The 13,204-nt window shown below is 49.5% G+C and overlaps 1 protein-coding gene across 3 annotated transcripts in view; it reads right to left on the reverse strand.

Moving 5' to 3' along the window:
• SHB (SH2 domain containing adaptor protein B) overlaps nt 1-13,204 on the reverse strand; it is a 146,438-nt gene that overhangs the window by 91,213 nt on the left and 42,021 nt on the right. For all 3 annotated transcript variants that reach the window (XM_065549759.1, XM_024100195.3, XM_065549758.1), the window contains exon 2: nt 12,429-12,546. In XM_065549759.1, coding sequence (XP_065405831.1) covers nt 12,429-12,546 — 118 coding nt within the window. The remainder of the gene's footprint in view (nt 1-12,428; nt 12,547-13,204) is intronic.

Consider the following 13,204-nt stretch of genomic DNA (forward strand, 5'->3'; position numbering starts at 1 on the left):
CCCCCCCCTTCTGCCCCTGGACACACAACTTCCCCCATCCACCAAGATCAGAGCTGAACAATCCCCCCCCATAACTGAGCTACTTTAACTCTCCTACTGCTCTCCTTGCTCGGTGAAGCAGCGGGTACAGGGCTAGGGGGAGAGGACCAGACTGGGAAGGAAAGGGGAAATGCACAGAAAGGACAACTGAGGAAACATGGAGGGAGTTTCACAGCTGATCGAGAGGCAGGATGTTCGTTGGGAATCAGATTTGCTTGGCGGGGGGGAGAAGAGCAGGCGGCAGTCTGCACTGGGGGGCAGGCAGCGCTGCACATTGCTCTTTAGTGACTCCCTCTGGTCCAGTGAATTCACAGCAAGCACCGGGCTGTGAAGGGAGTCACGCCCCGCCACCTGCGGCCAGAGGGGACTTGAAGGAAGCACGAGAGAGCCGAGGATCCTGGGAGAAACCCACCCACCCACCCCAACCAGAAGTGAGGTCTCACACAGACCTACCTACAGGATGAAAACAGACAAAGCAACAGTGAGAGCAGGGAGGGGAAGGCAGCTCACCTGGCAAGAAGAAGGAAGCGAACGAAAACACACAGGTCCGGAAAAGGAAGAAAGGAAAGGGAAGTGCTTCGTTTTAGTAAGCCTAGGGGAGCAGTTCTTGGGGGTGATTTGAGCTCTCAGAATAATGCTTGGTGACCAAAAGGCACTCAGCAGTGCCTTGAAAGTATCTTTGTGATGGGGGGCAGAGGGGAGGGGAGAGAGAAGGCAAACCACACCCTACACAGCAATTACATTCTCCACTCCATTATACAGGGCCACAAAGTGCTTAAAATATTACATAGTGAAATCACTCCACCCTCCAAACAGCAGCCTTGAATGAGGTGTGCCAGCCCGTCTCTGCCAGCCACACCGGGCAGGCCAAGAGCAGAACAATGTATGGCAACAAAGCCAGCGGTATGAAGAAAATATTTGAAAAATAAACAATACAGAAAATTTGAGGCGTCAGTTATTGGTCATTGGGGATAACATACAGAGTATAGGGGGGATGTTAGTGTTTTGGGGTTGGGCAGCACACATAATATATACAGACTGCAATGTCCCCAATGGGGGGGGAAACCGGTGGGTGGGATCAGGAAACAGCTGATAAGCGGTAAGGGTCAATCACCCATACAGAAAGTAGAGATTCATGGGTATCAGTAAATGGGCTGGGTAATGGGGTGACCCTCATGTAGTGGGATTCAGTTAGGTTCGGTGGGTTCAGGGGATAGAGTCCAGCAGGGGGGGGTTTACAGGTCTCTTCCCCCTTGTGGGTGCACGAGGTCTCCCCGGCTCACTCTCGGTATTGGCGGTGGCTGGTGACGTGCTCTGTGTAGATGTCCCAGGACCAACTAATAGTGTCCGAGACCATTAGGCGTCTCATGAGCCGCGCGTAATGACGGCCCACCCCACAGGTCCTCAGCACGCGTTCGTTACATGGGTCCCAGGCACCCAGGGCCCCAACGAGCAGGGAGTCGATGTGCACCTCGTAGCCCTTAGTCCGTAGGGTGTCAGCTAGGGGGGCGTACTTTTCGAGCTTGCGGGCTCGGGCTTCACAGAAGGCCGGGGTCCTGTTCTCGAATGGAATTGTGACGTCGACCAGGATGATCTTTTTTCCAACCTCGTCCGTGACGACGATGTCTGGGCGCAGCGGGCTGTCTGTGCCAGGGACGGCGCAGTTGACAGTGACCTCTCCCAGGCGCGGGTCGATGGCCTTCACTAGGCGGTCCTGGACGGCGTTGTGGTGCAGCTGCCAGGCTCTGGCATGGGGCTTGCAGCAGCATAGGACGTGGGACAGGGTTTCAGTGACGTACCCACACTTCCTGCAGCGTTTGTCCCGGTTCCCGTGGCGGATGGCACCGTTGAGGGGGACCCAATTCAGCCGGGCGCAGTGTATGAACCGCCAGTCGGCGAACCGGGTGAAGCTGCCTGTGGGGAGGAAGTGGTTGCTGGGGTCCCACTTGCTGGTTACTTCGAAGGCCTTGCCCTGGTCCGGTTTTTTCTTCACGGTGTCCACGTACAGCACATGGACGGCGGCCTTCAGGGATCTCTCCAGCACGCCTCTGGCTCCGGGGGTGACTATGGTGTTGTCCTCTGTTCCGATCCGCGGTATCAGGACTCCCAGCTCCTGCCGTTCCTCGCTCCATTCCCAGCGGCAGCCCAGTCACTTCCCCAGCCGGCGCGTGGCATTGCGGGCGCGGGACCACAGTGAGGCGAGATCGCCCCTGTCCCGGGCAAAGTCGCCGTCCAGGGAGCCGCTCAGGAAGGTGGCCACATCTCGGTCAGAGGGAGATCTGCCGATTCGTTTCTCGGTGGCGGCGTGCAGGGCGATTGTTGCAACGTTCTTCACCTTGGTGTCCGGGCACGTCAGGAGGCGGAAGGCGTGTGTGATGACCGCAATGTCACAGAATTTCCCAGGTTTTCTTTCAGGCCGGTCACTTGGGCTAAGCTTTCCCACTATCCCAAACAGTCTCCTGGATGTCAAGTAACCCCAAGTGCTCAGGGCTGCATTCAGCGAGCCCCAGGGTCCTGCTGGGGCGCCTCGCGGGTCCGGACTCAGAGGAATCTCTGAGTCCGGAATCAGCCCCACTTCCTGCAGGCGCTGTCGAGACCCATCCCTGCTTAGCTAGGAGATTCAGCTCCTTGCACTTGCTCTTGTTGGCTTTGGGCACTCTGAGTGACTGATGTGTTGGGAGGCAGATTTGGACACTGGATGGACTTCCTGCCTTGCTGAACTTTGACTCCCTGCCTATCCCTGGTCCTAGGCTAGCGAGCTTCTCACGGGCAACAGGGCCAAGCTTTTCCTGAGCTGAAGAGAGACGTACGGTAGGTGTTGTACTAGGATGTCTGTTCTGAGTCCCCTAAGCTGGAAATGCCTGTCGCAGTACCGCACCTTCCAATCCAGGCAAATAACATTACAGGCCACAGTACGGGAAGCATTGGCTATGCCGAGACTCTCCCATCCACAAGGAATTTTGCAGAAGGCTGAAACAAAGAAATCGCTTTTCTAGAAGCCCACTCTGTTGTGGCCGTGCTTAGGAGCCCTAGGCATGGATCGGGACCCACTGCGCTAGGCTCTGTACAAACCTGGCGGCAGCACAGATCACAGAATGCTAGATGTGCATCCAGAGCACCATGCAATGCAGAACCCTCCAGCATTAGCTTCCCTGTGCACAGTGTCACTAGCCACTCTGTGCCCTCTGTACTAATGGCAAAGCTCTCATTCCAGCTGGCAAGGGCGGCCCCCGGGATTAGCACCGTCCTGCTCCTGCTCGGACTTTAACACCCTGAATTCAGGGAGAAACAGACGTTCCCCAGGAGGTAACTCTCCTTTCATACTTCTTCCAATTTCTAGTTTGGAGGAGAAAATTAGCGGAAAGGCCAAATGAAAAGCTGCCAGCCCTCAGGACTAACAGCAATTCAAACCAGCGCCCTGAATCGCTGCTTCACACCTCCTCCGTGTGCCCGGGCTCCTGCTTTGCCAATCTTCCGCAGCAACACCTACCTGCAGAGTCTGGCTGCCCAGACAGACGGGCCCCTGGCTGATCACACAAACAGCAAGGGCAGACACAACGGAGAAGTGCGGAGCATATGAAGGGAATCCCTGGCTGTCAGCGTTTTGAGTAAGACGACAGAGTGGGTGCTGAATGGAAAAGGTTCGGATCTGGCCTGAGAAGTGAGGGGAAAGCCCAGCATGTCTTGCCGCAGGAGAGGGGTGGGTTGCAGAACCGCCGTAACTAAACACAATGTGCTTCACAGTACTGCAGGAGAGGACAGTCGGAACAGTACTCAACGGACTGGCAAATGGGAAGTCAGCAGCCTGCCAAAGGGTTTATCGAGCTCTTTGGGGCAGAGTGTGTCCCTTTGCTGTGTCTAAGCTCCTGGCACAGTGGGGCCCAGGCCGACGACCGGGGCTGCGCGGCACCACAGCAATACACATGATAAAAGTATCACACTTCCTGAGTACTGGGGAGGAGGGTGGGACCTGCGTGGAAGGGACCCTGTTGTACCTCAAAGGGTTAATCCGCCCCCCCTTGCTCTTCCCTTGTGGACGTGCGTCGGAGGGGGGAGAAGAATGATTATCTGGTCTGTCCCCACATCCCGCACCCGTCACACACCACCATCCCACGTAACATCCCTATGGCTCCGCTCCCCTGTGCTTTAGAAGATACAAATGCGTGGAACCGGGTATAAGTTTAGTACAAAGAGACATCCTTTGTTTATTAACAATCCTAGCTCTTAAGGCAAGAGGGACCATCAGGATCACCTGGTCTGGCCTCTTGCACAGCACAGGCCAGCCGTCAGAGAAATTCCCCTAGTGCGGCCTGCATCAGAACCCTCCAGCTCTTCTCTTTCAGAAAGAGTCAGCCACTTCTGACGTGGAGGCTCCTTGGTGCTGGAGAATTCACCCCGTGACCTGGGAAGCCGTGTCAATGGTTAATTACCATCTCACTAATTTAAAAAATTGCATCTTAGTTCCAGTTTGAACAGATGACACATGGGAAAAGCGTGATACATTCTGGGTACAGCGCACACCATGCTCATTAGCATTCTAAGGGCTGACAGAACACACTTTGGAAATGAAGTAACATCAGATAGAGAGAGTGCTTGTAGTAAAAATAAAAGCATTTTTATTAACTATGGTTTTACATATTCTTAAAGCTAGACCACAGCTGTATTAAGAAATATTGAGAAGAATGGGAAAGTATATGACTGAACTAGGAAAGGCTGAATGCCAGAGTGAAACCGACGCAGAAGCGGACTGAAAACTTTCTAGAGAAGAAACATGTCTGGGCATAGGACAGTGCTGCATTTTTACATTCAGCCAAATGGAATTTTTTTTAAATACATGCAGCACGTGAAAAATGACCACAACTTGGCCTCTGTGCAACCTTGAAACAACAGCCACGCATTATGCATATTGGAGTCGTTCTGCAAGCTGAAAGACATACAGATTATATTAATGGCATAGCAGAGAACTCAGCTTGTGTAATTTGAAATGGGCTTTGGGGGAGGTGGAGAATACCCTTCCCACAGATGTGTTTGAAAATACTCTACTCCTGGCACAATCTGATCCTTTCCAAAGGCCAAAACAGGTGCTTTTCAGCACTAGATTCTGGGGATAAGTCATCTCTGGCTTGGAGGTTGATTACCCAGCCTCTGGAGAGGGGGTGAAGTACACTGCAGACAGAAGTCACCCCAAGCCTTCTTTCACTTGGGGGGTTGAATTTTAACAAGGGGACCAGGACAGCACTGGATCAGACAGAGCTGTGGGATGGTGTGATGTGCAAACACCATTAATGGCACACATGCCCAATGCCCTTCTCTGTCGGCAGTGCAAGCCCCAGTACCCACTGCTTTGCCAGCTGATGTTTGGAGGGATGGGAATTCATTTTTGTTCTTTCAGGATAGCATGAATTTTACAGACATTTTGCAGGGCAGTTCGGTTTGAGACATGTAATCTTTGATTGGGTCTAAATTTATCATCTTTCAAACTGATCTTTGTTTAATCAATTATGTGTCATCTTGAGTCCCTGCTAATTGAAATCAGGAGTTAAAATAGAGACTAATTTAATTTGGCGCTCAAAAAAAATACCGTCACAACAGACGTAACTGGACAAAGTCTCAGAGTGGATTAGATTAACATTGTAATTAGCGTTCACTTATCCCTCTGATAAGGTGACACACACACGCTCCTCTGCATGCTGTCCTTGTATAACTGCATTAGCACGCTGTCCGAGTCACGGTCCACACTCGGACCCTCTCCTCTGGGCTCTGTAAGAGTCCTGCTTTGTCGAGTGTCGCGAACGGTCTGCGGAGTATATTGCTTCACTCACTGCGAGAGATGGGTCACTCAGCCGGAGGGCTCTGCTCACTGCTCCCGGGGGCCCAGCTGCACAGAAGGAGATGCACCGCCTCGGAAGAGTCACCAGGAGACACGGCACTGCTCAGGTGCCTCCAAAGTGCTGGGGAGCAGGAGGAGGGGACCGCACAGAATGGGCCTTGCTGCAGTTTTCAGAATAAGCATGGCCCAGCCAAGTACAGCCATCCCCAGCTGCAGGGGAACAGCAGTCCCCCCAACCCTTCCCCATCTCCCGCTCGGCCCAGAGCGCCCGCCCCAAGAGGGGCGATACTCGGTGCTAAGAGCCCAGGTGCTGACACTAGGTGTACAGTTATAAAAGCAAGTTAGCACCCATCTCCTAGGTCTCTTCAACAACGATACCCAGGCCTGACAGATCCATTCAGCCACCTGCCCTGCAAGGACACACAAGCCACCAATTCCTGCCACCGGGTAGCCCTTCGGGACACGCACAGAACCTGGTGGATGAGACGCCGGGCTGCCCTCAGACAGCCCCAGCACCGATCAGTGAAACCGCCGAGACCGGGGTGAGTCTCGCAGCTGCTACCCAGACCGACAGCAATCGCGTCCCGTTACACTCTGCTGCCTCTTGGCAAAGCTCTGAGCAGCCGGCGGCGCTGGGCCGGCGCGTGGGAGAAAAGCGAGGCTGGGAGAGGTCAAGCAGTAGAGATGCCCCACTCGCAACAGCTAGAAGAGCTGGCCAGGGGCCCAGCAGCAGGGAACCCCTTTCCTTGCCCAGAAGAGCACAGATCCTTCCTCCCTCCACTTCTCCCCAGCCAGAAAGAAGGTCCTTAGATGGTTGTGGGGTGAGGGAGGACAGAGGTGGCGTTCTGCCTTCTGGCAGCCAGTGGTTACACGGGGATTGGGGAAAGCTTCAGCACGCACTGGACATCTACTACCCAGAATCGGACATGACCCCTGGAGCAGCGACTGGGGACAGCAGCCTAGCAGCAATCCCAGTAGCTGCCTCTTTTCCAAACAGCAGTGGGCAGACACCACGTTTCTGACTCGCATTCCTCCCCCCAGTCCTTCCTTCTGGGCTCTGGCTAGGGGGCGTCCTGCAGCCGTGACAATACCGAGATGCTGGGCTCTCCTTATAAAGCTGCCTTCCAGCGCTCTGCTGAGGACCGAATGGGACAAGCTGACTGGGCAACTTTTACCAACAGGGTCACGGCTTCAAGCAAGTCACTGGCAGGATTTGAGCCTTTCAACACTTTTTATTGCTTTGTGAAGCTTTCCATTTTGAGCCATACACAGTCCTAGCCAAGTTCAGAGCCGGACTATGCCCGGCCCTTATGCAGGAGTCCAGGGAACTCCCCCTTGCACCCCGTCCCTTGCATGCCCTGCTAAGAGTCAGGCACAACTGCAGTCCCTACTCAAGAGGGTGCAAGGGCTGGTCCCTGTGTAGTGGTATGAGGATGCCCAGCACCTCAAAAAGGGGGTCAAGAGGCAGCCATCCTGCTACCTTTCCCTCCCTCCATCTTCCTCCCTGCCAGCCTGAAGGGCAGATCTGCCCCTGGAAGAGAGAGGGCTGTACCCCAGGAAGGAATGTAGAGCAGATGCACTCCCTCCTACACATCAAAAAGCTCCAAAGAGCAGACTAGATCCCACTGCTCCTCGGAACTGCTGCACTTCACAGTGATCCCAGCACACAGCTGGCTGGCCCTTCGTTTCGGAGGACTACGTTGTGCCTTTATGGATCTTCTCTTTAGAAGCTGTTCACCGACACTAATACCACGGCATAGCTGCCACAGACCAAATGCACTCCAAATGCCAACCATTAGCAACAGACATCATAATCTGACGTCTGGACTTTTAGTAACCGCAGTGTAATTCTTCCCTTTTATGAAGCTATCTTCCCCGAAGTATTCGACACAGATCCCACGACACTGCCTGAGCCAACATCTTATTGTGAGTGTCCATGAAATGCATTAGAAGGGTCTTCAAAGTAAAGCACTGTATCCATTAAACAGCACATCCCTGGGGAAGTGAAAGCCAATCTAGAGTAAGTAAAGGGCATAAATGCAGAACGAGCAAGATCACTGAATGTATTTAGGGCCTTGCTGCCCAAGAAGGTCTTTGTTCAGTCTTAACCACAGATCGGACCATAAAATGACAAATGAAGAATCAATTATATTGTTCTGTCCTGCTGTTTAACACATTAAATGATCCTATCAAGGCTATTGCCTACCCACTTGTGACATAATTAAACAGCAGGCTCATTCCACAAGAATAAAGGAAGACAACCTTGGGGTTTTATTAAACCTTGCTTTTATCCTGGCTATGGAAAGGAATACAGTTATGCCTTAGATAACAAATCTACCCAATTTATTCATCCAAAACATGCGGTGCCTACAGCTTCAACCGGCAAAGGCTGAATTTTTGGTTGAAATCTCAGGCAAACATGGACATGAAATGTTTTTCAAATATAATCAAAAAGTCTCACATGATTCAAACACAGAAAACGGTGATTTGCCAAGAAGAAAAGTAGCTAATGGCCATGAGCACGTCCACAGCTAACCTTTGTACAGCTCAGGACAGCAATTCTGAACCAAGGCAGTAACGCAGTTTCCTTTTAAATTCTGACAAGTGGCTTATGTCCAAGGTATAATCAGAAAGAGAGGAGTAGTTTGGAGCGGAAGAACCATGGTGGTGTAGCTACAGGAAGCCCAAACTCCAAGGCAAACAGGGCAATACTTCAGCAAGGGAATATTTTAAAAGGTTTCCTCTCTAAAAACTAGTAAATATTTTTCATGGAAAATATCAGTTCTCTCTTTCGCCAAATTTCAACACTAAATTCAGTCCCTGAAGTGTGAAAATAGGGATCTCGATGCAACTGGAACTGTGGAGTCACCTCCAACATCTCACAAAACTTATTATTCATTTTACAGTGGTTCCGGGAGGCCCCAGTCAGGACCAGCGCCTCCCAGTGCTAGGTGCTGTAAAAATACCTATTACAAAATAAAGGTTAGCTAGGCCACCACAAGGAATGGAGTCCAAAAAGTGGCTTCGGTTTCCTGAGGAACTGGGTAGCCAAGGTCCCACCCTAGAACATGGAAGAGAGACCACGGTTAGACTAAGAGTTCACAGGGCTCCAGGTCGGAAGAACATTCACTGAAGACAGCCCATAATCATTTCTCTCTGATCCAAGTGCCTGAGACAGAACATCAGTTGCTGCCAGGAGAACAAGCAAATTTGCTCCGTAACAGGAACATTTTGTTTTCCCCTGGCATCAGTCTTACAACTCAGACCACGAAGGGATTTTCTCCCCATTTACAGACTTTAGCATGAAGACCGAGCTAAACCGCCAGTCTGGCAAAGAATGCGCTTTTTGGGACGCTATCTGGAAAGCAAGTGTTGAACCAGATGAGAGCTGTGTCTACACTGGACAGGGTGCTGGATCAGGCAAACCAGTGACTGCTAAGGTTCACGGTCTTATTTCATTGCTGTTGCAAATTAAGTGCTTGGAGGACTACACAGTACTGTAAGGGAAGTTTGCTTGTCTACAAACAAGCTACATTTGTCAGGTACACGATCAAAGTTATTGTCACTAAGGAACGTAATCCTTCTCCTGCTTGAGCTCTGACTACTTAATACAATTGAAGCGGTTAGCTTATTTCTGACAAAAGGCTGGGACTCTCGGGGGAAACGTATTTCTCCAGATAGTCTGTCTTTCTGTCAGTCGTATATTTAAGAACTGTGGCTCCATTCTGAGAAACTAAAGTTACAAGAAGTCTCTGCTCATTACTAACCCAAGTGTCTTTTCCTCCCTACCTTGAGCAGCATGAAACCCAAAGGTTTTAGGTCCCTGCCTGGCAAGGTGCTGTGTATGGATAGACCCGTGTGCCCACCAAGAGCCTTCCTTAACTTCAGCCAGCATCCATGCATCTGGGGCCAGTTGCTGGACCGGTGCCTTGGTTAACAGTAGTTAGATATGGAGAAGTTAAGAGAACGGTTGGTCACCCACCTATCATTCACGGACATGGGAAACACACAAGGTTAAGATTTCCATTTCATCTGTTTTACATTGTTCAGAATCTTTTTATCCATGAATTTCCATCTTTTTTTTTTTTTTTTTAAGCAAGCAGTTTTGAAATATCTTTAAAGGCTGGGAAGGTAACTCGGATACTTGGGAGAAGTCCACGGATGTGTTTGGGAGAGATAAAAGAAATAAATGGCAGGTTTTGCCTCAGTTTGCAGACTTCTGCTATCTGGGATCCATCAGGTTTTGAAACAAATCAGAGTACTTTTCTTTTTAAGCCAGTTCTCCGGATCAGCTGAAACCTCATTCATATCCATCAATTGTAACATGCTCTTTCACCTGTCAGTCACCACAGCCAACTAACAACTTCAGGGAGGAATTCAACACTGAACATTTCACATACAACAACAAAGACTGGAGTAAGAACGTGCTCTTTAAACACGATAGATGAGAGCAGTTGCATAACATCAGTAACAGATCCTTGCATGCCGACACAAGAATCCAAAACGAAATCTTTGAAAGCTTCCAACAAATGAGCCGTCTGGTTTTCCTCAAGCAATAAAGCACCAAGAAGCATGATGCTTAGATATTAAGGGACATAATCCAACTGGAGTCAAAGTAAGTGGAAAGGCTCCCATTGGCTGTCATAGGAGTTGAACCATGTCCTTAAGTAGTGGACAACAAATCAGTGGTCCAATCCTGAAAGGTGCTGGGCAACTCCTGTGAGATGCTGAACATCCTCTACTCCCACTGAATTTAATGGGAGCCGAGTGTGCTCAGCATTCACTTTGCTTGATTGGACTCCTGATCATTTAACATCCTTGCAGTGCTCTAAACATCAACCTTATACCAATATACATGCACAGAACTGGCCTGCCAGTACATCCACTACATCGAACGCTATTTGGACCAAGACTACTGTAAAACGCGCACTCTCATCAATTAGTAGCACATCCACACACACTCGTTGCCGGTTATCTCAGCTAATGCGCTCTGCAACACGGATGTAACAGTCTTGTCCTTTTCAGGGATTATTTAAAACACAGAGTTTCTATACAGGGCAAACATTTATATTTGTGAAGAAATGAAAACACTGTAAACATGAAAGGAAAAACAAACAAACGTACAACTCCCGCCAGGATATTTAGACTGAAAATAAAAATTTATTCAATAGCAGTGAAAGCAAGAAAGCATTCAACCCAATTCATCTAAAAAGCCTCTGAAGAAGATGGCTGAATAGATTTACAACAATAAACAAAAAGGCCCAATGACACCTTGATAGGACACTGAAAGCATTCTGCTTATAAACAATGCAATCACGGGTGATTTTCTGCACCTCTCTTCAAGTGTGCTGTTTAAAAAAACAGGAGTATGGGCATTTATACTAAAACAGGACGGCTGCTTCATACAGATTTGGCTTCTCCTGCTGCTTAATCTCCCCAGATATTATAATCCTGCTTGGACCTCATCCAATGCCCACTGCGGAAATGAGAAGATCCCCATTGATTGCACTGGCATTGGATAGGGCCCTTTGTGACATTTGTTTAATGTAATGGTGACCTTGCTGTACAAGCCGGCATCTTAGCAACATGCCATAGGTCCCCATGCAAAAACCACTTAGATCAGAATTAAAGCTTCACCAGCCAGAGCCCAAGGATGTGTCTGTCTGTCTGTCTATGCTTTTATACTACACTCGTTGCCATGGTATCATGGGGGCATCCCAACAGCCACCAGGCATACCCGCCAAAGTCTCAGGCGGGCAGCAGATTGTGAATTCAGGTGTTCATTTATCTACACGTGCTTCAGATTATCCAAATATCACAGGGAACAAGGATTTTATTCGGATAATCAGGAATTCAGGTAATCAAGAGGTCAGGGGCCACCCAGCAGGAGCATGCCCTCCCCTCCCCCCAATGGCCAGGGCTTGCCTATTTGCACTAGTTAACCTAAAGTTGCTTTAGTTAAACAAGTTATGAAACTTGTGCGATTTCATATCGGGATAGTTAGACCAAGACTACTTTGTGTGTGGACGTCCACCTGTAAATACACCTCTACCCCGATAGAACGCTGTCCTCGGGAGCCAAAAAAAATCTTACCCCGTTATAGGTGAAACCGCATTATATCTAACTTGCTTTGATCCGCCGGAGTGCGCAGCCCTGCCCCCCCGGAGCACTGCTTTACCGTGTTATATCCGAATTCGTGTTATATCGGGTCACGTTATAGCAAGGTAGAGGTGTACACTGATCCAAGCTAACCTGATCTAAGCCCATTTTGAACAACCATAAGAGCGCCCCAAACAAAGCTGCACTGGCCTTGCCCGAGTTCTCTCCTGCAGGAAGCGCTGCAAACTGCAACCTTCCTTCACTCCCTTTATTCCTGAATGTCTTAAATGCAGTTTCAAAAAGCTATGTAAGACACAGTTTAATCTTCATACTTGCTCCGATGTGTTACGCAGCAGAAGGACCTTGGTTCAGCTAGGTTGAAGACCAGGGCTGTCATGTGTAAGACACCCCATATCAAATATCGATCTCACTGACACCTGCCTAGTGCCCATGTTCTTACCGCTCATTATCCTCTGGGCTTCATAAGGTTCCATGTAGCCAGTGTTTTCTCCTTTCACCGCTTTGTTCAGCTCACTCTTGGCATCAAACGGATCAGAGTAGTCATCTGCTATCAAGACCTGAAATGAAGAAAATTACACTTTTATTGGAGGAGGGTTTTTTGTAATCTGAGACTCACAAGCTAAAACTAAGTGAAACTAAATCAGCAGCAAGTGCTGGAAGGGGCGACATCTGTACAGTGAAAGTGAGAACAAAAGCTTCACAAGAGGCCTTAGCCAACTCCTTTTAGCGTTGGAAGTAAGGCCCCGATTCAGCAAAGCACTTAAACATCTGATTAACAGAAAGCACCTGCTTTAAGTGCTCTCCTCAAATCAAGGTGTAAGCGCTTGCATCTCCTCATTCAACCATGGACCTCTCACAAAAGCAGCTCTCCTCTGAGGAGTTTGACTCACACATCACCACACAGGGAATAATGGGACACCAGCAAATTAATGAGATCTGAACGCTTAGCGCAACTGAATCCACCGCAGGACTCCAATTTATCACAATACCTTCTCAGAGCTTCCAGAAAGCCTCTCTCCTTGTCACACATTTTCAATACTTAAGATCATTTTTATGTGCTTTGTTAACTCTTGTGTATATTTACTCAGCTGTAAACCACAAAACTGCTAAAGTACCTTAAAATACTGTCAAGCTACTTCCTAGGAAAAACACACACGTCGTCTTCTCATTGCATTAAATAAAACCAAAGCATGGTTCAAGTCCTTGTTTCTAATT

This window comes from Chrysemys picta, chromosome 6 (assembly GCF_011386835.1).
Source record: "Chrysemys picta bellii isolate R12L10 chromosome 6, ASM1138683v2, whole genome shotgun sequence".
In the NCBI taxonomy this organism is placed as follows: Eukaryota; Metazoa; Chordata; order Testudines; family Emydidae; genus Chrysemys; species Chrysemys picta.